The 25,137-nt window shown below is 42.3% G+C and overlaps 3 protein-coding genes across 3 annotated transcripts; 2 read left to right on the forward strand and 1 right to left on the reverse strand.

Annotated features, from left to right (window-relative positions):
- The first annotated feature begins 248 nt into the window (after positions 1 to 248).
- On the forward strand, positions 249 to 6,184 carry LOC124057141 (kelch-like protein 10). Its single transcript, XM_046385277.1, has 5 exons — positions 249 to 2,291; positions 3,287 to 3,776; positions 4,135 to 4,749; positions 5,275 to 5,424; positions 5,840 to 6,184. The coding sequence occupies exons 1-5, from the start codon at positions 2,092 to 2,094 to the stop codon at positions 6,182 to 6,184; spliced, it is 1,800 nt and encodes a 599-aa protein (XP_046241233.1). The 5' UTR covers positions 249 to 2,091.
- Positions 6,185 to 7,365: 1,181 nt separating this feature from the next.
- appl1 (adaptor protein, phosphotyrosine interaction, PH domain and leucine zipper containing 1) lies at positions 7,366 to 20,161 on the forward strand. The gene is made up of 22 exons (XM_046384921.1): positions 7,366 to 7,564; positions 8,751 to 8,849; positions 8,991 to 9,050; positions 9,442 to 9,513; positions 9,774 to 9,861; positions 10,247 to 10,288; positions 11,161 to 11,219; positions 11,794 to 11,940; positions 12,428 to 12,510; positions 12,618 to 12,779; positions 13,214 to 13,402; positions 13,517 to 13,559; positions 13,654 to 13,710; positions 14,473 to 14,564; positions 14,690 to 14,869; positions 15,397 to 15,449; positions 16,207 to 16,381; positions 16,914 to 16,950; positions 17,051 to 17,191; positions 17,275 to 17,325; positions 17,443 to 17,532; positions 17,659 to 20,161. The coding sequence occupies exons 1-22, from the start codon at positions 7,511 to 7,513 to the stop codon at positions 17,809 to 17,811; spliced, it is 2,127 nt and encodes a 708-aa protein (XP_046240877.1). The 5' UTR covers positions 7,366 to 7,510; the 3' UTR covers positions 17,812 to 20,161.
- Positions 20,162 to 20,278: 117 nt separating this feature from the next.
- On the reverse strand, positions 20,279 to 24,247 carry LOC124056949 (ADP-ribosylation factor 4-like). Its single transcript, XM_046384923.1, has 6 exons — positions 23,951 to 24,247; positions 22,875 to 22,955; positions 22,654 to 22,763; positions 22,438 to 22,509; positions 22,191 to 22,313; positions 20,279 to 21,867 (listed from the first exon to the last, which is right to left on the reverse strand). The coding sequence occupies exons 1-6, from the start codon at positions 24,015 to 24,017 to the stop codon at positions 21,781 to 21,783; spliced, it is 540 nt and encodes a 179-aa protein (XP_046240879.1). The 5' UTR covers positions 24,018 to 24,247; the 3' UTR covers positions 20,279 to 21,780.
- Between the last annotated feature and the right edge of the window lie 890 nt (positions 24,248 to 25,137).

A 25,137-nucleotide genomic window follows, 5' to 3' on the forward strand; every position in this document is an offset into this window, starting at 1 on the left:
AGTTTTTGTCCGGTCTTCGCGTCTTCAAAAGGCTGTTTGAGGGTCAGAGATGTATGGAAGCCCATATCTGACAAAAATACAAAAAAATGCTAAAATGATAGGACATATATATATATATATATATATATATATATATATATATATATATATATCTGTCTATATATATATATATCTATATATATAGACAGATATATATTTTAAAAAGAACTTCTATTTTTTTTTGTTATTTACACTTGAAATATAAACGCAGACCTTTTGTTTGCATGTTGAATTAAAAGATCTGCAGCACACATTATTATTATTATTATTTTTTACTTAAATGCTTAACCACACTGAAAGTATTCCACTACAATTAAGTGGAGTGCTGCATTCAAAGCCAGGACAAGAGGTCCTGTTCTCCCTGCAGATCAGAGAAGAGCAGTCGGAGGCATCAGACTTAAGCAGGAAATCGCTTCTGTTTTGACCTGGAAATGGATCAAGAGCAAAAGTATTCAAATACTTTATAGGCTGAGATGTATCAGCACTATGACAAAAATAACTCATTATAAGTCCTGCATAAGAATTTATGTGAATTAATTATCATATCTGATATGATATGTATAAATAATAAAAAGGGACAGATGATATATCTGTGATATTTGATTATATATTTGTGCACCAAAAAGTGAAACACAATAGAAGGTGTCCAGTCAATTCAATAATCAATACCAATAAGTATGTATCAGCAGATAACCTGTACTTAAATTAGTCAATGACATGTACTTTAACATTAATACTATAACTACATTTTGCTGCTAATACTTCTGTACCTTTACTTTAGTTGTATTTTTCATGCTGGGCTTTCACTTTAAGTGTAGTAGCTTTACATGCTACAGTGGTACTTTTACTTTGACTTTTACTTGAATACTTCTTCGATCGTCAATTAATTGTCCTCTTAGGAGTTCATTCATGTGTCTTTGTCTCTTGTCAGACAAAAACAACAGAGTAAAGTAAAGACAGTCAACAGCAAATGTGGCACATGTGAATAAAACACTAAATAAACTATGATTTTCTACTTTTACTCTTATTCTGTAAATATACAAACTGTTCATGATAATGCCTGTCCATCCTTTTGTCCTGAAGTGCACTTCAGTGTGTTTTAGGCATTGATTGATTTATATGATATGTATTGATCTGTTTAAAAGTAGAAGTTTTTGTGATGTCATCCATTGGTTTGTGTTCAAGCTCCAGCCCAGCATTGTAAGCCCTCTTGTGGCAAAAGTTATTAACAACATGTCCCAAGCTCTTGTCTTACAATGAGGTATGTCTCTGTCAGCGTGGAAGAAGAAGTCAGATCTTCTACTGAAGTAAAGGTAAAGCAGTACAACAGTGTAGAAGTACTCTGTTACAAGTAAAAGTGCTGCATTTAAAATCTTACTCAAGCAGAAATACAAAAATATTTGTGTGGGAAAAAAACCCCAAAAGTAAACTCATGATGCAGAATGACTGATTTCAGTTTAATTTCATTTAACATATATTATTGGACAATTATTATGGATGCATTAATGTGTCCAAGGTGGAGCTAACTTTAATTATTTTACATATTGCTGAGTGGCTTGTGAATTTGTCCCTGAGGATCAATACCATCTTCACTCATAATAATACATCATAATTTAGCTGTTGCTCTGATCCGATCTGATCTTGGTGTTGGCTGAGGTGGGGATTATTCATTATTTTATTATATTAATAACTGGCGCTGAACTAATGATTATTTGGTTGTTGTTAGTTTCTTTGGTTGTTTAAAACTTTGGGGAAAACTGTTGTATTAGCTGTTGTATTAGTTAACAGGCTAATACAACCAAATTGTTGTATTAGCCTGCATTAGTTTTACTTATGTGAGCCTAATAAACTGGCAACACACTGTGTATAAATGTATATATATGTAAGTGTTATGTGAATGAGGTACTTGTGCACTTGAGTTCCTTCAGTTCCAGATTCTGTGATATCACAATAGAACGTTCTAGAATCTGTTCAAGAGGAACAGAACAGAACAGAACTCTACAGCCGTCTGCCGAGAAGCAGGCATTTGAAAACACTGACGTAAGAGAAACAATGAGAGGAGAAGAAGAAGGAGCTCCCACCACTTCAGGTTCTCACAGAAGTGAACTGGAGAAGAAGATGAGTGACATGTCATCTGCGGTCTTAACTGAACTCCGGCGGGAGAGGAAGCTGTGTGATGTGGTGATCAAGGTGGGTGACGTTGAGTTCGATGCCCACAAGATCATCCTCTGTAGCTGCAGCTTGTACTTTCGGTGAGTAGTTTATCTCCATATCTGTAATGTCACACTCCTCAAACAAACAGCGCAATGTGTGTGTGTGTGTGTGTGTGTGTGTGTGTGTGTGGTGATGAAGTGGGCCAAACCAGGACATCTCTGGAGGTGATCTCCATTTAGTCCAACAAAATCCTCTGGTTAATTGTGATCATGTAACAAGAACTTGATCTCACCTTGAAGTACAAAGAGGAGGAAAATTTAGGTTTAATTTAATACATTAAAACACAGACAACATACTTGACACAATTCACAATTCCCTGAAATCCTTAAAAGTCTGTGAATCTGAGGGAACAAAATCAAGGCCTCAAAGGTTTTTGAAAACTGACCTAAACAGAAAATGCTAATTGCAATGCTTGAATTGATTTATTTTGTGCAAGAATAGAAATTGAGCTTCTTTTGATTTTTTTCTGAAAAATTCTTAACTTTGTTTAGTGTCTTTTCAGTGACACTGAATTTGATGTTTCAGAAGGTGTGGAGCAAATCCTCCAGCACTGGTGACAGGTGTGATAATGTGACTTGAGCAGCTGCTCAAATTAAATAACTTAAATAACGAATTAAATGAATGTTAGCAGATTGGTTCCCACACTTTTTCACATCAAGGACCCCTAAACAAACACAAATATGTTTGGTTACAGAGAGTGTGAAATCCAATTCAAACATTATGTCACCGTGTTGCTTTTGGATGAAAATATAGTGAAAATAAGTTAGTCTCCTCAAGGACTCCTGGGGCCCCCAAACCCCACTTTAGAAACCGATGTGTTAGCATATTATACAATAAGTTTGGGTTATCAAGCAAACTTATAGGTCCCAAAAAGGAGACAGGCAAAGGTGGTCTCAAACGTTCTGCATAGTGGCTCTGCAGGCCTTTTAGGTTCTATGAAGACCATGTGATCCAAAATGTCCAGATGTTAGGACAGCGTTATGCACAGTAGACTCTTTAAAACCCTGATGTTCTCTAAATCCTGATCCGACAGCACCCTCTTCACTGGTGCCTGGGCGACCTCGAAGAAGAAAATCCACGCTATCCCTGGAGTGTCGCCCGAGATCATGCAGCTCCTCATCAATTATGCCTACACCAACTCTGTACCTGTGACAGAGGGTAACGTGGTGGAGATGTTGGAAGCTGCAGACCAATTCATGATCCCGGGAATTGTTCAGATCTGCTGCTTCTTCCTGGAGGACCAGCTGTGTCCGACCAACTGCATCGGTATCTGGAGGCTGGTCGAGTTCTACCACTGCCCTGAGCTGAGGTCCAAAGTCTTCCTCTACATCCTGCACCACTTTGAGGAGATAGCTCGTGTCTCACAGGAGCTCATGGAGCTTTCTGTGCTGCAGCTGATTGCTATCATTGAAGATGATCGCCTCAATGTGAAACGAGAAGACACAGTGTTTGAGGTTGTCCTCAGCTGGATTAATCACCTGCTTGACCAAAGACAATGCCACATGCCTGTGCTGCTGCCTAAGGTAACTAAACAGGGAGCACAGGGTTGCACTTTTGCAGAAAGGTGGTGGTCTGTTCAAACATTTACGGTTACCTGTGATTATGTTTTTCAACTGATGTACAAAATATCCACAAAATGAGAGAAAACAAGTAGATGAGGGAGCACGGTTGTTTGTATTTACTTTGGACAAAGCCAGGCTAACAATTTACCCCTGCTTCCACTCTACAACAGAACTCCGGTTTGCCCTGACAAACAGGGTTTGAAAATGAGGCTGATCACATCCTGACTCCACCTTTGTAGCGACTTACCACACAGACAAATCAGACTGATATCTATCTGATTAAACTGTTTCTAACTCCTGCCTACTTATGTCTGTCCAGGTGAGGTTGGGCTTGATGACCATTGCTTACCTCCAAAACAGCGTGATGAACAATGCCTTGATAAGGGACTGCACCCAATGCCACTTCATCCTCAACGATGCATTGACGGCATTTCTAAATTTTAGGACCTATAGACACTCAAGACATGTTTGCAATAACCCACTGGCCCGCCCACGCCTTCCTTCTGCCATTTTATTGGTCACCGGAGGCAAAGATGGCATCATTGCTTCGACCAGCCTCGAGGCGTATGATCCCCGAGCCGACTGCTGGATAACTGTGGCCACTGAGCGGATTTGGCGCTCTCACCACGGTGCTGCTGTCCTCAACAACTCTGTGTACTTAGTCGGTGGCTGCAGTCATGACCTTTACTTGAATACAGTGGCAAAGTTTGACATCGCCACCTGCACATGGCACCAGGTGGCCCGCATGAACTGCTGGCGCTGCTACGTCAGTGTCACTGTGCACAATGGGTGCATTTATGCCATGGGGGGCTACAATGGACATGTTTACCATAACACAGTTGAGCGCTACAAGCCTGACACTGATCAGTGGACCATGATGGCACCCATGCATGCGAGAAGGTGTGGGGCAAGTTCCACAACTCTAAATGACAAGGTTGGTGAAGCAGAGATGACTGATTTAACCATGTAACCACCAAAACTAATGAGTGAAATGGCGTGCTGCTTTTAACTTCATGTTCTCTAGTTTCTTCATGTTGGAGGCAGAAGGTTTGTTCTGTTTCGTTTTGCTTTTAAAGGCACGCTACACAGGATTGCTGTTCCATTCAAAGGTGCAGTATGCCTGATAGCTGAATGTTGACTCTCATTCCCAGGGCATCAAATACCTTTGGCCAGTCCGTACAGCGTGGTGTATGTCCTCATGTTTGTCACATGTATTGAACTTGTTGTATCTGAGCAATAGCAATCTTTGTTTTTGCAGGTAATCTCGGAATGAGGCATGTTTCTCTAAGGGTATATAACCTCGAAGGGACTTTTGAATATTTTTAGCAAGCCAGAGCCCTTACATTTTAAAAAGCAAAGTACTGTATCACATTGCAGACTTTGAGCAACTTAAAACTTAATATGACTGCGCTTGTAGTGGAATCTATATTAAATCTAAGTGTCCCAAATGTTTCTGTAGGTCTATATTTGTGGTGGCTTCAACGGGCAGCGCAGCATCTCCACGGCTGAGTCCTATAACCCGAACAGCAACCAGTGGACCATGATCGCCCCTATGAGGTTCTGCCGAAGTGGCCTGGGGGTCGCTGCCTACAGAGGCCATATCTATGCAGTAAGTGTTTGGTATTAATATGCAGCTCAGATATTTGGCTGTACCATGTTAGTGGAGACTGTCACTATTTAAGTGCACAATATGTAATTTCTGCCACTCTAATGACTCTCTGCATAACTAAACAAAATATATGACAGAGGTCTCATCATTTTGACATTAATGTCAGAAATTGTATCGTTAAAGAGAATTTTCTTCCAGTGGCCACAAGGGAGACTGGTTGATAAATTATGGTAGTATAAAGTAATGTTATGAACTTTCCTTGTCATACTGTCATACAGAAACTCTTCAGTATCTCCTGCCAATATCTTCTCTCCCAGCTCTACTCTTTAACTTTGAGCTTGCTCGGGGTGTCATCCACACTCCATATGTGTCCCTTTACTCTATTGAAACAATGGACCCGTCCTCTCTCTCCTAGGTTGGTGGCATGAATAATAGGACCTTCCCCCTGGCCAGTGCTGAGGTCTACAACCCCCTGACCAACATCTGGAGCACCGTAGCATCCATGTACAGCCCCCGCAGCTACTTTGGCATTGAGGTGGTGGACAACCAGTTGTTTGTGGTTGGCGGATATGATGGTGCTACCACTGTGTCAACTGTGGAGTACTTTGATGCAGAGGCTGGTATGTGGTTCATTACTGTTGACATTAAAATGTCTCGCAGTGGTCTGAGCTGCTGCGTGCTCCATGGACTCTACAGCATGGCGGGGAGCTTGTTCCAGCGCGGCACCCTGTCACTCTCCAACATGGAGGGAGCTGCCTGATGACTCACACTGAGTGTCATCTTTAAATAAAGATTTTTTCCCGCATTTTAAAAGAAGAGGAATTATTATTATTCCATTTATTTATATACCTTTTCATATGTTTGTTGTATGAATTTACTTAATACTTTTACCTTTATTTATATTATGGATACATACACACTAGTCACCTGCTTCTACATCAGTATGAGTAGTAACAGATCACTGCTTTACCTATGGGACTTACACCAACACTACACTGGGTTTCTTATTTTTGTACGTACATTTTCACAGAAATATTTGCATAACTCATTTATACAGTCCTTTTCCAATGTATATAGTGAATGTTGCTTTTTAGTGCAATTTCCTACATTCACATTTACATTTAGATTTACATTTTGGGCGTGGCCTAGAGGTTGGAGAAGCGGCTTGTGACCGGAGGGTCGCCGGTTCGATTCCCCCTGAACAGGCAGGAAAAATTCGGGTGTGGTGGAGTGATTAATAATGCACCCCCCATTAGCTGGCTGATGTGCCCTTGAGCAAAGCACTTAACCCCCAATTTGCAGCCCTGCTCCTGTGTGTTTCACTGCATGTTGCATGTGTGTGTGTGTTTCATTCAGTGATGGGTTAAATGCAGAGAAGTAATTTCCCATCTTGGGATTAATAAAGTAAAATAATAATATTTTATTATTATTTATTATTATTATTATTATTATTATTATTATTATTATATAAGTTTTCATTTTTGTTTCCTTCTTCTGTCTCTTGTACCACTGTAACATGTGAGTTCACTGATAAATATAAATCAATAAATGAATAATTAAGAAAAATATCACAGTTATGGAGTCCCAGAATCTTTAATATTATTTTTTAAAAGATGTTATAAGATGAATAATCAAAAGAATAAGTACAATCAAAGTATACTGAAGACAGAAAAATGGCATTTTGATATAAAAACTGCTGGAATTAAATAAAAAAATATTTATTTGTAATATGTCTGAATATATATTTTAAAAAAACAGCATTTCTGAGGTTTTTACAATCACCATCACACCGACAGACCGGCCACCATTAAGGCTCTGAATTGTGCCATAATTTCAGTGAAAGGGCGATCCTGATCAGAGCCAAAATGGCGCTATTCAACCTTTAAAATAAGAAACCAATCAAAATAATGGAAATTTTTCTTATCCAATCAAAATCGACTTGGAGGGCGGGCTCTGTGGAACCGGGAGGAGCTGATTCGGGGTGTTGTGAATTCGTACAGCCAAGAAAGAGTGGGAGTTGTCGGACCGATTTGTTGTGCATTTTGTCCGTCGTTTTGCACCGATTATCAGCGCACCAGCCGCAACCATGCCCGGGATAGAGAAGCTGCCGATTGAAGAAACGCTGGAGGACAGTCCGCAGGTAACAGTTCTCTTCCGTGGAGGCTTCAGCTGGCATGCTAACGTTAGCCCCTTGTACTGCTAGGCTAACCGTCTTTGTAGGCTCAGTGTTTGGCAGCAACCAGCGAAGAGATGACAAGTTCAAGCAACATGCTAACTGCTAACGGCCCAGATATCAAAGCTGTCAATCGGACAGTTTGAACGGGATATGCCGGCTGTGCATCGGCATCAAAATGTGACGGCTATACCGATCAGCTGGCGAGTGTTTCCGTCAATATTCGAGGTCAAAACGTGACACACCGTTCAGTGCAGGTTCGGACAGAAATGAACTATTAAACGATGAGTTATCCGGGTACTTCCTTAGCCACTCGGCTAGCTTCCCACATAGTTTCTCCCAGTGGAAACTGTTAGTCTTTTAGCCAAGCAGCTGTGTCATCCATCTGCTTTATGTTATCGTTAGATGTGAACATCGCACAGTGCAGAAAGCTGCAGGTGCACCGCTTCAGGTGGACTGAAACAAAGTGATGTTATTTCCTGCAGCAAATCCAGGGCAAAACACCTGCTGTGACATCACTGAATGGGGTGTGACCAGAAAGTGATAGGCCTGAGATTCAGTCTGTAGATATTGTTTAGTTCATTTGTAGGGCAGTAATGAGGCGTCGTTTACTTTTACTCTGGTCTCATTGAACCTGACACTGGTGATTCTGGAGAGCTGCAATCACTTAAAAGCTTATCAACAGGCTCAGTTAAGTCAGGATTTTCCTATCTAGCTGTGAGGCATACTATGTAAAGACAGGCAGCGTTGTTAAACACTGAGAGGAGTAAGTTAAAATCAAACGGTGAAGTCCAGAGGAAACTTTGGTCTCTGCGGCAATGAAGTGCGATTTACAGCAAGGTGAAATAATTAGTAATTACTATCAGTACTGGTGCTCTCTATCTCTTTATGAATTGACAGAATTAGACCATCCATCCAGCCCTTAGGAATACACCAAAATTCACACTCCTGTTTATCTTATGTCTCACTGTCACAATAACAGATGAGCTTGCTGGTTAGCAAAAGGACAGAAAGCTCAGTTTACATGGATGTGTTACATGTATGTTTGGATTTTGGCAGTTACACAAGCAAACCTGATGAGGTTTTACGGACTCACCAAATGATTAGCGGGGACTTTATTTTCCCATTTTTTTATTTTGTGTTTTGCATGTAGACGCGCTCCCTGCTGGGCGTGTTTGAGGAGGACACTGCAGCCATCTCCAGCTACTGCACCCAGCTCTATCAGGCCATGCACAGGATTTATGACGCACAGGTACACACCCGCACACGTGATTCACAGGTGTAGTGCCACCTATGCAGGAACGGGCAAAGCATACAGGAACGTGAACAAGTAACAGCTGATTGGAAGGTTTGTCTCCAGTTGTTCAGTGTTGTCTGCTGTTTTCTCTTCAAGAATGAGCTGAGTGCTGCGACACACCTGACCTCCAGACTGCTGAAAGAGTACGACAAACAGGTAGGCAGAGCCATCCGCCATCAGATCAGACTCATGAAACTAGCCGCCGACCCTATGACACTAGCCATCAGCTTTATAACAGAAACCAGCTACGTTGAAACATGAGCCGTCAGTCTTATGACTAATCCCATTCACATGAAACTTTAGCCACAGCCTTATCACAACCTTGTCCCAACCTTGTAACTCTAGCCACAGCTTGCCAACCCTTTCATAGCACTGGCAGTAGCCCAGAAACATTAGCCATCAGCATCATGATACTAGCCAGTGTAATTACACCAGTCGTCAGCCTTATAACAGTAGATGCTCTTCATTTAACGCTACAGCATTTCATGCTAACTGCTAATTTCATGCAGTGTAATCCATTCCTACGTGTTGTTGCTGTTGTCTGCAGCGTTTTCCTCTAGGGGGCGATGATGAGGTGATGAGCTCCACCCTGCAGCAGTTTGCAAAAGTCATTGATGAGGTGAGAGAGAAACAGACACAGCAGAGCTTGTTTCATCCTGCTGTATGTGCCACACGGGGAGATTTTACCTGACACGATATGACATCAGCATCAATTTACTGTTAATATCTGTGAGGAGGAGATTAAGAAACGCTGCACTCACTGCAGCCATTCTGCTGATTCATGGTGAGAATTTTCCTTAACTTCCTGTCTCTCTCTCTCTCTCTCTCTCTCTCTCTCTCTCTCTCTCTCTCTCTCTCTCTCTCTCCCCCTTTCTTTAGCTGAGTTCCTGCCATGCCGTCTTGTCCACCCAACTTGCAGATGCCATGATGTTTCCGATCACTCAGTTTAAAGAGAGAGATCTGAAGGGTAGGGAACACAAACACATGCAGTGCACTCATAATGTGACCCTGTCACAAATCTGTTGGCACGCTGTGTTTCTCACATATTTGTCAGATTAGCAGCACACACAGGTTTTGTTGTTAACGCAGCACATGCTTCACAAGGCCAAACATAGCAGCCACATGGGCTTTTGGGTGAGGTCGCCCACTGATGTTGGTCGATCAGGTGTGGCTCGCAGTCAGTGTTGCAGTTCATCCAAAAGACGAGGGTGAAGTCAGTCTTCACTGAACTGACTGTTCCAGTTAAATCATGAGCACATTCAGAAAGAGAACTCCTGTAAACATAATTATATGAACAAGGATGGCAATAATATCCCTTGAACTACAACCTCCTGTTCATTTTCTCTCCCCAGAGATCCTCACTCTTAAAGAAGTCTTCCAAATATCCAGTGACGGTAAGTTAGTGCTGCTACTTCAGGCTATCAAACTCTGTCACACTTTATTATATTTGTAGAAGGATAAATGGCCGTAGCAAGTTTTCTGAGCCCCAAGAAATCATCTGTCAGTTAACCAACCCAACAATCCTACAACATCGGCAGCTGTTGCTGTGTTAGTGTCACTTTTGCTGATAAGCATCATGTAGTATTAGTATTTAGTGTTAGTATTATCTAGTATTACTTCACTGAATATTCATCTTGGCTGTCACTCCTACAGTGGTGCTAAAAGCTGAGGTGCACAAATTTTAATAATATCAAAAAGAGTCTGTTAGGTGAATTGAGATAAAGTGAACGTAAAGTTGTGTCAACAAACCGTCTATTCCTTTTTAAGCAGTTTTTTTTCTCAATTTCTTTTTTTGGTAAGATTAAATTATTTAACATTTCTGGGTAACAAAGGATTGGTCAGTAGCTTATTTTGTGTTAAGAACCCAAAAGAATTCAGTTTTATATAATCTGAGAAAAAAAGGCTGCAAGTCGTCACATTAGAGATTAAGATTGAATGAACAACAGTTTGTCATTTTAAGTCAAGAATTCACTTCAGACAATTTGAACACAGTGGTATTTGTGTTTTTTGTGTTGTCTGTCCTAATGTGTCTGAAGATAAGACGAGAAGCTTGACGCACCACAATGTAAAATATCATAATCTAAAGAAACAAACTGTGCAGATCTGCGTGTCTGGCTCCAGATTGCCTGCACGTTACACTACACTGGCTTGTCTTAATTTGGGTTATTGTTTTATGTTCCTTTTCCATCCTGAAACACAGACGTAAAAAAAAAAAACTAGATACCAAAGTCTTACCAGCAAAAAGTCTTATCTTTCTTGTTTACAGATCACGACACAGCCATTAACAGATACAGTCGTCTGTCCAAGAGGAAAGACAACGACAAGGTAATGACAAACACTCCTCAATTTAAGTTTTATCATTCACTACTTCAGTGCTTAAATGTGACGCCAACCATTCACACAATTTTGTCTGCATCTAAGGTCTGTGATTTCTAAATAAGAAGAACAATGTAATTTGGTTAAAGAGAAAGCTCTGAAACTTTAATTTTGTGTAGTTAGGTTGTGTTCATAAGCAGTTATTGATTTCTGGAGGAAATACCTTGAAAGAACTTTCCTGTTTAAACAGTCAAAGCTTCATTCACTTGCCTGCAGACACACTTCGAGCTCATCTGCTGTGCACTCACAGGGAGACTCTGTGGGTTGTTCTAACAGTTCATTTGACTCAATGAAACTAAACAGTCTCTGTTTTTCTGACCACTTGTGCCAATTTACGTTTGAAAACTGTTGTAGCAATCTGTGTTTCAGAGTAAAACATTGGTCACTTGTGTTTTTGTCAGAGTAAGTGATCGTTGTGTGGGCCGTGAGGGAGATGAAGTGAACTCAAACCAGCAGCTGCCTGAAAGTTGAACGGCACACGGTGATACAACCCTGACACTCAAATAAGTTTTATATGTTATAGTTGCGAGCTGAAGCTGTGGAGGACGTCTACACGTCCCGCAAGAAACAGCACCAGACCATGATGCACTACTTCTGCTCACTTAACACACTACAGTACAAGAAGAAGATGGCGCTGCTGGAGCCGCTGCTGGGCTACATGCAGGCCCAGGTACACACACGTCCACCGGGCCAGAACGGTCTGGTAAAAGTCTCACCATGTGTCTGCTGTTACGAGCCATGATGACAAACCAACCAATCAGGCCACAGCATGAAATGATGCAGAAAAAACCAGCCTGTGAGACACTGAGATGCTTAGCTTAGTGAGGGTTTCTTTCTTGTATAATTTTGTCTTTCTGTTAACATTGAAGCGCCTCAATGCATCAGACCTTCACTGCACAATCTGACAGTCTCAAAACTAATTATTAGAATATTAAACACAGTTGTGTCAGACCCATCTCAGACAGCGTGAGCTCAGTAAAGTTGAAAGGCTGTGAGTGACGAATGCCATTCATTCGTCAACTGGTCCCACTCAATGTCTGATTGTGATTAGAAATGTGAGCTCTTCAGTGCAACAGCAAAAGTAAAAGAGAAATATTAGTTTTCCCGACTGCATACACACCTGCTGATGTGTTTTTATCTGTGTTTCGTCTGTGCAGATCAGTTTCTTTAAGCTGGGCTCAGAAAATCTCTCCCAGCAGTGGGAGGACTTCCTGGGAACCATAGGAACCAGTGTGCAGAAGTAAGAACCCGTTCCCGGTCTTACCCCAAAGAAAAGTTTTCTTCCTTGCCTTAAATACTTGGTGTTATTTACTGAAAGACTTTATCAGTGTGTGTGTGTGTTTGCAGTGTGCGTCGGGAGATGGAGGAGGAGGTCACGCACATGCAACAGACCATCCAGGACATGGAGAGATCATGTGACTCGCTGTATGCTCCGTGTGACCCTGACCCCGCCCACTCACCTGTCTGTCGCAACTTGACCAGGAAACAGGGCTACCTGTACATCCGAAAGTAGGACACGCACACATAAACCTTTACATACAAAACTTTTATTTAATGCTCACAATCCCAATGCATGCAGCCTTTGCGTTGAATTATTTTGTTGTGCTCTTTTATTCTACCACTAGAGGGCACCAAAGTCAAACATTTTAAAATCCAACACAAAGCGGCTTGATAGCACAACTCCAGTTTATTCCAGCATGAATTTCATGTTTTGTCCATCATTTCTATCAGTAGTGTTAACACTAACTGACCACATTAATAGCTGAGATGCGGGAACATGATGAGGTTTGAAGGTATGAAGTTTTTGCGTAATGTGCTTTGACTGCTGTGTGTTCGCGTTGGTATCTGGTGTTAAACAAGTTGAAAATGATCATCTTTACACTGAAGTGGTTGTTTGTGTCGTCTTCCGAGGAGTTAAAGTGGCTTTTCCGTCTGTGTCTCAGTAAGACCGGGCTGGTGTCGACGTCCTGGGAGCGCCAGTACTTCTTCACGCAGGGCGGTAACCTGATGCAGCAGGGCCGCGGCGAGGTGGCGGGCGGGCTGGTCACAGACCTCGACAACTGTTCCGTCATGGCGGTAGACTGTGACGACCGCCGCTTCTGCTTCCAGGTCACTTCCTTCGATGGCAAGAAGTGAGAGGGCTGCCGCTTTTCACATTTCTCTTTCGTGAATACTCTCGAACGCTGAGCAGAGTAGATAAAACTGAGCTAAACTGTGCATTTTTTCCTCTTCTCGTCCTCTGCCAGAGTGGTGACCCTGCAGGCGGAGAGCAGGAAGGACTGCGAGGAGGTAAAGTGTTTTTCTGTCACATGACCCGCTCTGTATTGACTGTCAGCTGCTCTGTTGTGTCCTCTCACCTTCTCTCCGATGCTTCCTCCACCAGTGGGTCGCCACCATCAACAACATCTCCAGAAGGATCTACCTGAGCGAGAACGCAGAGGTCCGTGTCCTGCTCCCCTCATTAGCTTTTATTTACCTGCCCACAGGTCACTGTGGAATTTTTGGCAGCCATCTTTACTTGTAGTTTAGCCTGTCGTCTGACCTCTGATTTGACCGCTGGTTCGGATCAGTCTGGTGTTGTGCTCATTCGTGGCTGTCCCCCCCCAGCTGGACAGACGACCACTCGGAGACAAATACACGTTCATATTCATGAGGGTGTTGTATGGTCTGGCACTTCCACAGCCACCACAGACCCACAAATCACCATAAATATTAACTATAACAACGCTGACTGCCGTCGGAGAGAGCTTCTCGTGTTCCTTTAGCTACGGCGGTCCTCCACACTGTACGTTATGCTGAAATTCAGTCCGACTGGTCACAAGCAGCAAATGACTTTGCGTCACACGTTCACACTTTTAGCATTGACAGCAAGTTTCTGGTAAACATGGACGACAGCAGCTGCTTAAGCTGTTTCTTTCCCCAGTATTTTGTACATTTATAAGAGAGCTGGCAGGACTGAAAGTGAAATTTTGATGGTTTTTGGCTGACACGTTCATTGATGAAATACAACTAGAATGTTCGCGTGTCCATGTACTTGTGGTGACCATGTGGTGGATCTTTATCTAATATCAGAAGATGCCACAGCATGAAATAAGCACAGAAACTAAAGCAAAAAAAAAATGACTGAAAAGCAATTTGAATTCACGCGTTCAGGATCTTCTCCTATTGGTTGATGCTGACTGTGTTGTCATCCTACTGGCAGGAGCTGGCAGCCAGAGTGAACCAATCGGCTCTCGAAGCCGTGACACCGTCGCCGTCCTTCCAACAGAGACATGAGAGCATGAGACCCAGCAGGTGTGTTAAATACCTTACACACAACAAAGCATCTTAACCTATCAGCTGCCACATATTGTGAATCCGACCAATAAGATTTGTGTGGTAAAACCCGATGATCCTCTCCCTCCGTCTCTCCACTGCAGTAAAGGGCGTGTGGGCCGAGCGAGCAGCATCAGCTCTGTGGGCTCAGAGCCGTCACCTGCCCTCTCTGTGCTCTCATTGGATGCTCTGGTAGCCCCGGAAACCCCAATCCAGTTTGACATCATTTCCCCCGTCAGTGACGAGAGCTCGGGACAGAGCAAGGCGGCATCACAGTCCGGCAGGTGTGTGTGCGTTTTACAGATGCTTCAGTCAAGCTTTGGGGTTTTATATTGATATTTAAAGGGAAAGTTCACCCAAATTATGAAAAGAAAACATAGAAGACAGAAGTCCTGTGTCTTGTGTTATCTCTGCAGATGATTTTTTGTTGTCAAGGACTCCATCTCCTGTGCAATGAAAGTGAATGAAATTTAGTTTCACAGCTTTGAAAAATGCAGTTTTAAAATGTTCAACAGCAGTGTCTCCTAGAAACGGACACGTGTGAATGACACCGTGTGAATATGTCTGCCATGCAGTGCCATCAGATTGTCCACAATGGGATGTACTTTCTCCTAACAATCCCACAATGCATTGCCCAGAGTCTCTGTTACTCTGGATGATCTAACTTCTGCCGCAGGAAGCGTTCTGGTGAAAACTGTCATCTGATTTGTGTCAGCGTTTTGAGAAAACGTTTCTGTCCTGTCTTGTGTTTTAGAAGCTGTTGGTTGGTGTTTAATATTCTGTGTGTGTGTGTGTGTGTGTGTGTCCACAGAAGAAGTAATCCGTTCGGAGAGTCAGGAGACAGCCCATCAGGGGACAGTGAAGGTACTGTCTGTCTGGTCTTTCTTTTTTTTTTTTTTTTTTTTTTTCCCACAGGTGATCCAAATTTTATATTATTAAGCTTTCAAACAATTTTTCATGCTTTCTGCCAAGTGATGCAATTTTATCACATTTTGTTAACGTGAAAATGTTCACGTAAGTTAGCGAGAGCTTCGTCCTCGGTGTCTTGTTGTTCTGCACCAGACTCTAATTGGCTCCCTGCAGTCCCCGTAGATCACACTGTAACACACAGCCTGCAGATGTCGTAGTGCCTGTTATTCCCCTCTTCAGCCACACGGAGGCAGCATTGAGACACTTGAAAACTGTCTTGGACAAGCAGGGAATGGTTGTTTATCTGAATTTGGTTTTATATGAAAAGAAGCCTCCAGCTTGCAGACTGTCTGGTGGTTTTGTACAAACGTTTATCTGGTTAAATTCCTCACTTGAGATTCTTCCTGTTTTGTGTTTAAAGCTGCTGATTCTGTACTTGAATTTGGACGCAGTCAGGTTCCTGCTAATTTCCATGCTGATGGATATTTTGTGTTGTTTTTCCTTTTCTTGTTGTCCAGGCTCCTCCACTAGTTCTTCATTATTCACTTTGTAAAGATTCTAATTTTGTAATTCAGTGGGATTTATGGGATAATCTTGACCCATGTAGTTTAATTGTACATACAAAACTATAGAATAATAATAATAATATTTCAAAGAAAGGTAAAGCAACCTGGAAAGACGAGTGGGACTTTTGTTTTTTCCTGTTGTTCAGAATCGATCCTCCATCAGCTCTTCATCGTTCGCTTCCTGGGCTCCATGGAGGTGAGGACTGCTGAGTCTGCAGACGTCATCTCTGAGACCATGAGGCAGATCCTGGCGGCCAGAGCCATCCACAACATCTTCAGGATGACTGAATCCCACCTGCTGGTCACCTGTGACTGCCTCAAGTAGGAACCAACACCTGCAGCTTTGCACTTATTGGTCACCAATAGGGACCCTTTGAATCATCGTCTGGAGACAGCAGGTGTCTCATCTGTTTCAGAGACTCTGAAACTCAGAGACTCCCTAAGATGCAGTTTAATATATTCCTTTGGGCGACCAGCCGCCGAAATTATGTCCACTAAAAGTACTTTTTTATTAGCCGTTCACAGACTGAGATTGTTAAGTGTCGGGGGGGACATGTTGTTTTAACAAGTGTCACTCGTGGAGAAATCTCGCTCAGAAATCTCGCGAGAGTTTACTGAGATGAACTGCCACCAAGAGTTTATTTACAAATAAATATTGCTGAATATTTAGTGGAGTTAAACAATCTGCATGAGGAATCAACTCACCTCCCGCAAGATTTCAGAGCCAGTGGACTGAAGCGGGACTGAATTCACCACAGCTCTGATACTGAGAGGATATTAATACCAAATGTTTCTCAACATTTTCTATGCCGGAGAAGGTCTTCAGTGGTGATGTATGTGTTTTTCTTTTCAGGCTAATTGATCCTCAGACACAAGTCACTCGCCTCAGGGTAAGACGGCCTGTTTCTCAGCTCAGATCATTTCAGTCTGATTAAGCGTCTGTAGTGAATCTTGTCCCTCTTCCTGTCCTCCTCCTGTCTCCTGCTGCAGTTCCCTCTCTCCACTGTGCTTCAGTGTTCGTCTCATCAGGACAACAAGAGGCTGTTTGGTTTCGTTCTGCAGCCGGCAGGCGGGCGGGGTGACAGCCGGGCCGTCTGCTACATCTTTGAGTCCAACAACGATGGAGAGAAGGTCGTCTGTGCGTTCGTCTGTCAGTCTGTCTGTCCGACACTGTTCGGTCTGTCTGACCTGTCTGTCGTATTCGTGTGTTTCAGATCTGTGACAGCATCGGTCTGGCCAAGCAGATAGCCTTCCACTCTGAGATGGTGAGCCTCATTAGAAGCTGAAGCTCATGCTAACGCTAACTGATGCTGATGGTAATGGGTCCTCCAGCGTTGGCGGTTACTCATTTTTTACGTTTTGTTGTTGTTGTTGTTGCGCAGGACCGTAAGGCCGTGGAGAAGAAGAAGGAGCAGGACAAGGCCAAAGAGAAGCAACAGGAAGAGCTCAGCAAACAGAGACAGATAGAGAAGGTGACCTTTAACCTTTAACCCACGAGCCTTGGCTTGGTTAACAAATGCATTATGTGACCATCAGTCTCTGGTTCGGTAGGGACTCCTTTGGTATGTAACTCGTCTTTTTCTTCATTTTGCCTCCAGGATCTGGAGGAACAGAGCCGTTTGATCGCCGCTTCCAGTCGCCCCGTTAACCCTCCTGGCTCTGACGGACAATTCCTGGTGCTTAGCAACAGCCAATCGGAGGACAGCGATGCCGGGGAGGAGGGGAAGAAGAAGGGCGAGTCTGAAGCCTAACAAAGCGCAGAGGATGCATGTTTTACCTCCCAGGCAAGTGCCAGCTGGTACTGTCAAAGCAACAGCTCAGGAATCAAAAGGAGGGGAACGCCACCCGCCCGCCTGGGCTGCCTGGGACTGAAAAACATGTGCTCCTTCTCTGCTGGACTCTGAAGTTTGTGGTGGAGCCTGGCACTCTAAAAATGGAGGATAAACTAAACGCACCCTCACTATATAAGAGGAGGAGAGGAGTAGGCGTGGAAACGTCTCATCATGGACTCGTGTTTTATTCTGTGTTTAAAAAGATGCTGCTTTTTATAACGGCTCCACAAATATAGATTAACCTGATTATTTTATGAAAAGAGATTATGGCAATGAAAGAGGAGACATGGGAGAAAACATGAGGAGATCCAGCAGGGAAAGAGAGCAGTTCAGTGTTGTGAGAAAACGAAAAAAAGAGCACGAAAGAGAAGGAGTCTTATTTTGAAGAAGGAGTCTTATTTTGAAGAGCCCTTCCTGTTGTGATGTGTTCGTCTGACCGGTTCATTCTTTCCTTCCTTCCAGACAGTCCCTGGTTTTCATTCATTTCTACTTGCAAAAAAACAACTTGCTGCTTCATCGCCATCACAGCAGAGCTTCAGCAATTAGCCGATTCATTGATCGGTGAAAAATGTGCACCCAATTGATCTGTCGTTTTTCAAGCAAAAAATGTCAATTATGTAACATCTTGACTTCAGTCAGTTAATCGATTGTAAAAATGATTTCGAGTGAAGCCCCTCAGGGAACGCTGTGATGACTGTGGTGATGAAGAGCGATATCATCATCATCATCATGCAGTAAAGCAAACTGTAAAGTGTTGCAGTGGATTACGAAACTCGAGCAGCTGGTCTTCATAGTTTGCTTAGATGAACTGCAGGCGGCAACATCGTCCAGTCAGCACTGGATCTGATGAGTCGCAGGTCGAACGGCGTTCAGGATGTCATCGGTTAAAACTGGGCTCAATTCGGTTTAAATTGTTCATTTGTTCATTTTCTATTCCGCTTATCCGTCGGGGTCGCAGGGGACTGGAGCCTGTCCCGGCTTGGTTGAAATTTTTTATATATATATATAAACAATTTTTAGATGTTTGGTTGCTAACAGATTCTTTTTAACTAAAGTTCACTGGTTGGTTGCTGCTTTCCAAAACACCTCACGTTAGCGTTACAACCTGGTTACGGCTGGGAAACGTCGCGGATGCAAGCAAATCAGTTTTTGACTGTTTTGGCGTCGTCAGGCTAAAGCTTGTGACTGCGTCGTGTCTCTGAAACACACAAACTGTTGGCAGTAATTACGCTGTTGTGTGATACAGAAACACTGATATTGAAGCCAAAACCATCTGCTGATATTGATATTGACGATGATATTGACAAATTGAAGTTTCAGCTCAGTTTCTTTTAATCACGACCTCGATGTGTTTGAAGAAAAATCTCTATAACCTCCAGCGACTTCCAGTGCCAATGCTGATTATGTTTATGAATTTGCCTTTTTCTGTATTTGTTGAATTAATTGTAGAACATCATATCATTAGCTACGCTTTGTCCAGCGTCCCAGCTTTTCACGACGCTTGTTAGCATGTTGTCATGCCGAGAGCCGACATGGCTGCCGCAGGAGCCAACATGGCTGCCGCAGGAGATTAGTGTTGAGACTACTACAGAAGAAGGAAATGTTTCTTTATTCCAGAATGAGATGTGTGTAACTTCCTCTTAGAAAACGAACAGCTGCATGAAACATCAGCGAGACTCGTTCAGCACAAGCACAAACCTGATCAGACGAGTTCGGGCTCAGCTTTTGTCTTCTCTGACGGTCTGATCTGCAACATTAGCTGTTCATTCAGTAAACTCTGAAGAAATGTCACATTTTAACATGTAGATGCATGTAAGGACCAGTCGAGTCGGCGTGTTTCTGCCGACATCAAAATGTTTATCTCCACTCTCACAAACGTTTAGCTGCTTCAGTGTTTGGAGCCTTTTTATGTTTTTATCCTGCCTTCATCCTGACTGCAGGAAAACATCTGGATAAGCTTCAGTTCCAACATCATGTGCGTTACTTGTAGGGATGTCAGAGATCAGTCAGCTGTCAGCAGTCAGCTGTGACTGAAGGCCTCCCACGGTGATGATGTTTCCAAAAACCTAAATCAGCAGTTACTGGTGATGATTTTATTTTTCTGCATCTTTGTGGAGGACGTTTTCTTGCTGTAACGAGGTGAAGGACTCGTGTTGGCGGAGCTGCACTTTACTGACGCAGGAAAACGCGCCTGATGGGATTGATGGTGTTGAACTGTACATATGTTTCAGTGGTGATTGTTTCAGTTACAAATAAAGCACTAACTCCACCCGCCTGAGTCACGCCGCTCGTGGTTTTCAGAGCGAGGAAGACTTTTACACGCCTGAAGTTATGTTCTGTAACAGCTAGCAGCTGACATTTTTCAGAACCTCGAAATGTCACTTTTTAAGATAAGAACTTTATTGATCCCGCAGGAAATTGTTGTGCAATACAAAGAAGCAAACAAAAGTTACAGAAAATAACAGATTTCAGATTTCATTTCATACAGCAGAATTTTGTACAAATATTTACACACATGAAGGGATCTCAGTTCTAAATGTAGTCAAGTTCACTTCACAATGCAGTGCTGTTGTAGCGTGTCGCTTGTACGTTTTTTGAAAATGACAAAAATTGCGACTTGGACAGTTTTGAAATCGATATAAATTACAAGTTTGATTCGTTGTAGCTTCTTACGTGACACTTTGTCGTCGTCCATTTAACTGTTTTACAATTCGTTGGTTACAGTCAGGCCTGTTTCACCTGCTTGTTTTAGTTATCAATTTATCAGTTTCCACTTAGATAACAAGATGATGATTGATAATTTTAGGTAGAATAGGCCAAATGATTTTTAACAATTATCCATTACTTTAAGCCATTTCAAGTAGCCAGTTTGCATGTATGTATTTTCTGGCTGCCCATTCATTTTAGCTGTTGATTTCATTTTTCCAATGCAATTCTTTTGAAGAGATTTTTAACAGTCTGTGCGGGTCGCATTTAAACTAAAATGTACACACAAACTGGCCACCAGAACGAACATTTTAATTGTAAAATAAATATAAACAAAATGAATTTATTATATAAATATACAAGTTCCCATAAACACAAAACAGAAAAATAGAGCAGGCCATAACATTACAGAAATACCTAAACTGATTAACCAATTAGAACACACACACACACACAAAAATAAATTCACGCTTTTAAATTTGCCAGCGAACCCAGCAAGACTTTGGCCATAAAGTCGTATTTGACTTGTAAAGTCTAAAATAACAGATAGCAGGTAAACGGAACACTAACGACTGTGGTGTAATAATTTTCAAAGAGATGAAAATCTGAAGAAAACAAGTTGCAGTTAACTTTGTTTCCCAGCGTGGGGATCATCACATGCTTGTTCAACAACATAATTTGATTTTTGTTTGCTCTTTCAGTGCTGCTGTGTCATTTTATAAAACACAATCAATGAATTATTGTGATGATCGTCTCATTTATTAATCAACTCTTCTCTACGCTTTTCCTTCCTGGTGACATGGAGACATCGGCTCCAAAGATATGATCTCGCCATACTGCTTTTACTGTGATTATCAGAAACAATAAAAACACATTATTTTAAGGCTTTGTTGAGCCACTGCAAAGTAAGCAGCGCGGGAATGCTAAGGCGCAGGTGTTTGCCACTTTTTACGACGTTTGTTAACAGCAGTCTGAGGTATTAAAATTCAACCTGATCTTTCTGATTCTTCCAAAATGACATGAACGCGGCACAAGCTGTAAATGTGCATCTTCCAGACAAAGTGGGAACGTGGAATTTTCCGAGTGCTGTGAACGCAGCAGTGAAATGTCACCTGGATCAGATGTGTGTAACAGAGCGACGTTCATGTTTCCCCAGCTCAGATCAGACTGCCCGATCAGCGTCTACTGTTTGAGGATCTGGTTGGAGAGCCAGTCCAGACCCTCGACCAGACCGGTGCCACTGACCGCACAGGACGCCTGGACAAACCACTGGACAGACACACAGGGGGACAGAGACATTAGCTGAAGTTTGGAATACATTTAAATCTGGATTATGTGTTAATAAAAAACAAAACTTCTCCCTTTGAACTCTTACACGTACATAAACTGTACCGCTCACTGTACATGTGTTTATCATGAATAATAAAGAGTCTTTCCTTGTCTAACAAACACTCGGTCGTTTATTCTGTTGTTACCATAAACTGAGATTTGAGACACTTCATCCTCTCGCTGTGTCTTCACTGAAAGGCGTCGTGTCACACAACATTAATCACTGCACTGTGGGGTCAACTAGCAGAACTGTGTGCACTTACCGGCTGTGAGACTCCTGATAGGCTCAGGGCCTCTGTGATGTCACTGACAGACATGGCTCTGGGCAAATCCTGTTTGTTAGCAAATACAAGTAAGGCCACGCCCCTCAGGTCCTCCTCCTCCAGCTGCAACACACAAACAGGGTGACTTTAACAGCAAGGTTAACGATTCAGATATCAACCAATCAGGCGTGTCCTCCTTCTAAGTTTGAGTGTGTGAGTGTGTGTGTGTGTGTGCATGTGTGTTTACCATCCTGTGCAGCTCGTCAGCAGCTTCTTTAATTCTCTCAGGATCGTTGCTGTCGACCACAAATATCAGACCCTGGAGACGGACGCAGACAGACAGACACATACAGACATTACTGCAAACAACCTTTAGAGAGTTTCTCTACTGTAATACTGGCAGTGGCTGTAGTAGTAGTAGTAGTAGTGGTAGTAGTACTACTAGTAGTAGTAATGGTATTACCTGTGTGTTAGTGTAGTAATGTCTCCACAGAGGTCTGATGATAGTCTGACCACCAACATCCCAAACTGTGAAACTGATGTTCTTAAATTCCACAGTCTCCACATTAAAACCTGCACACACACACACACACACACACACACACACACACATTTATTTATTTTATGATTTGACTTTATTTCATATCATCACTAAATGTGTGTATCAACAAACAGCTCACTGACCGATAGTTGGGATGGTGGTGACGACCTCGGCCAACTTCAGTCTGTACAGCAGAGTGGTTTTACCTGCTGCATCCAGACCCACTGCCACAACACACACACACACACACACACACACACACACACAGTTATTATTACTGTTAATAGCAGAACTGCAGCTAAAGACTATTTTCAGACAATCTTTTAAAATGTCAGAGCAATAAAGTGTCTTGTTTTGTCTGCCAAACAGTCCAGAACTCAAAGATATTCAGTTTACAAAGATTAGCTTCCAACAGTGGTGGAGAAAGTATTCAGAGACTTTAAGTAAGTACAGGTGAAAGTACTTCATTAGAAGTCAAGAGAGTTAAAATGTCAAAAGAGTGTAAGTACCATTTGCCAAAGATTTTACTGCAGTAACTGGTAGAGGTGGAACCAATTATGTACTGCTGTGTAGTTTCATCTATAACAGTGCATTGCATAGGTCGCATGTTGAGACGATAGTTGCAATGCAGTAAAAAGTACAGCATTTTCCTTTAAAGTGTAGCAAGTACAAAGCAGCTTGAAATGAAAATACTCAAGTACAGTAACACAAATCTGTATTCATGTAAGCTAAAGGTAAATCTTAACATTGGTGAATGTCTCACATTTTAACTTTATACAGGGGGTTTCCTTTGTTAAACCTTTATCAAAACCACTGACTAAGACACAGAAGCAACTAATAATACTTCCGTAGAAGTTACTTTTTAAATTACTACGACAACTACGATATTTATTCAATAGCAAGCCACGAAGTGTTGTATTGTAGATTAAAGTCAGACTGGAAACAACTTATGAACGTCTCGTTTTCTCCATTCAAAGAAAACATTTAATTGAAGATAGCTCCATTAAAGATAACACAAACTTTTCCGCCATGTTGCCGAGTCACGTGAGTTAATTCGTCCAATCAGCGTGAGTATCTAGTTAGCTAAATCACTCTGGTAAATAATAACCGATCAAGGAGATAATAACAATAACAACAACAATAATAATAATAATAATAACAAGAGGAAGAAGAAGAAGAAGAAGACATGATTAACAGTAGGAAGCCAATCCCATCTCACCCATTAAAATCCTGACGGGTCTCTTGGAGGTGAACCTGGAGAAGATGTGCGAGACGATGACGCCCATGTTTCAGATGTTTCGGATGTTTCAGGCTGAAACTTTCAAACCGCTCGTCGAGCCTCTCCGCCTGTGTCTGGGTCGGTGTGTGAGTGTGTGTGCATTTATAGAGCAGCGGTGTGCGTAACGGTGTGTGTGTGTTCTCCATGGTGTCATCCCGGCTGCTGTCAGCTTGGTACACGGTGGCAGCGGCTACGAGGCAACACGCAACACCGGAAAACAACACTTCCGCTCACACAACCTTCAAAATAAAGGCACAGCTTTTGCTCGATTGACATAAAGGTATAGTCACATTATTTTTACTGGCGTGCAGCTGTTTGCGCTGCCTTGGTCTGTCTACTGAAGGCCAAACAAGAGGGACGCATTCACGTGTGCAGAGGTCAGAGTTCAGGTGTGCTCAGTCAACCCACAGAAACACTGCTGGACTGTGTTTTCAGATGTGGAAGATAATATTCTGTCCTGTTTCTTCACAAAGTACGATCCAATCAAACCATCAGTGAACTGACTGACATTTTATTCAAACCTTGATATATCCTACTCCTCTGTGCCACCGCTCTCCACTGTTCTGTTTTAAAAACACAAGAGTGAGTCACACTGTTGCACTGGATGACATGTTCCTTCATCGCCATTTACACGCACACACACACACACACACACACACACACACACGATAGATCAATCCCGCTGAGTCCTCCTGTTGGAAATGCCAGAATGTACCAAATGTGTATTACTGTGCAGCAGAAAATAGTCCCCAATAAAAGCCGTGTTCTCCTCATTTAAAATATTGCCTGTTTTAGGAAATCAAGTTTCTTTTAAAAGAAATGAAACTAGAGTGACTAGTGGGTGGACTTCTATTGTAGAATTACAGGTTATAATACTCTGGTTCCTGTGTCTTCATACAAAGGACAGCGTAGCAGGAAGTGATGTTCTGTCTCTTCCTCTTGCTGCTGTCAGCAGAACTGACACAGTCTGTTTACTGTGCGTTGCCAGGTTGTCAACGCTGAGTGAATAATCTGCGTCTGTGTCTCATCTGTTCACTGCAGTTGTTGAAAGTTTACTGACGTGTTGGTTTGTAAGTTGCATCACACACACAAACCTTACCTGAAAGGTAATCTGAACATCTGATAAA

Source organism: Scatophagus argus, chromosome 3, assembly GCF_020382885.2.
Source record: "Scatophagus argus isolate fScaArg1 chromosome 3, fScaArg1.pri, whole genome shotgun sequence".
Lineage (NCBI taxonomy): Eukaryota > Metazoa > Chordata > Actinopteri > Scatophagidae > Scatophagus > Scatophagus argus.

Bases quoted from the DNA above. Each gene is read 5' to 3' on its own strand.
- LOC124056949 (XM_046384923.1), bottom strand. From the start codon at position 24,017: ATGGGCGTCATCGTCTCGCACATCTTCTCCAGGTTCACCTCCAAGAGA. The intron at 22,764-22,874 runs GTCAGTGAGCTG...GTGTGTGTGCAG, and splicing joins CACCACCATCCCAACTATCG to GTTTTAATGTGGAGACTGTG. The intron at 22,510-22,653 runs GTAATACCATTA...GTCCGTCTCCAG, and splicing joins ATTACTACACTAACACACAG to GGTCTGATATTTGTGGTCGA.
- appl1 (XM_046384921.1), top strand. From the start codon at position 7,511: ATGCCCGGGATAGAGAAGCTGCCGATTGAAGAAACGCTGGAGGACAGT. The intron at 10,289-11,160 runs GTAAGTTAGTGC...TCTTGTTTACAG, and splicing joins CTTCCAAATATCCAGTGACG to ATCACGACACAGCCATTAAC. The intron at 14,870-15,396 runs GTGTGTGTGCGT...GTGTGTCCACAG, and splicing joins GCGGCATCACAGTCCGGCAG to AAGAAGTAATCCGTTCGGAG.
- LOC124057141 (XM_046385277.1), top strand. From the start codon at position 2,092: ATGAGAGGAGAAGAAGAAGGAGCTCCCACCACTTCAGGTTCTCACAGA. The intron at 2,292-3,286 runs GTGAGTAGTTTA...CTGATCCGACAG, and splicing joins AGCTGCAGCTTGTACTTTCG to CACCCTCTTCACTGGTGCCT. The intron at 5,425-5,839 runs GTAAGTGTTTGG...TCTCTCTCCTAG, and splicing joins ACAGAGGCCATATCTATGCA to GTTGGTGGCATGAATAATAG.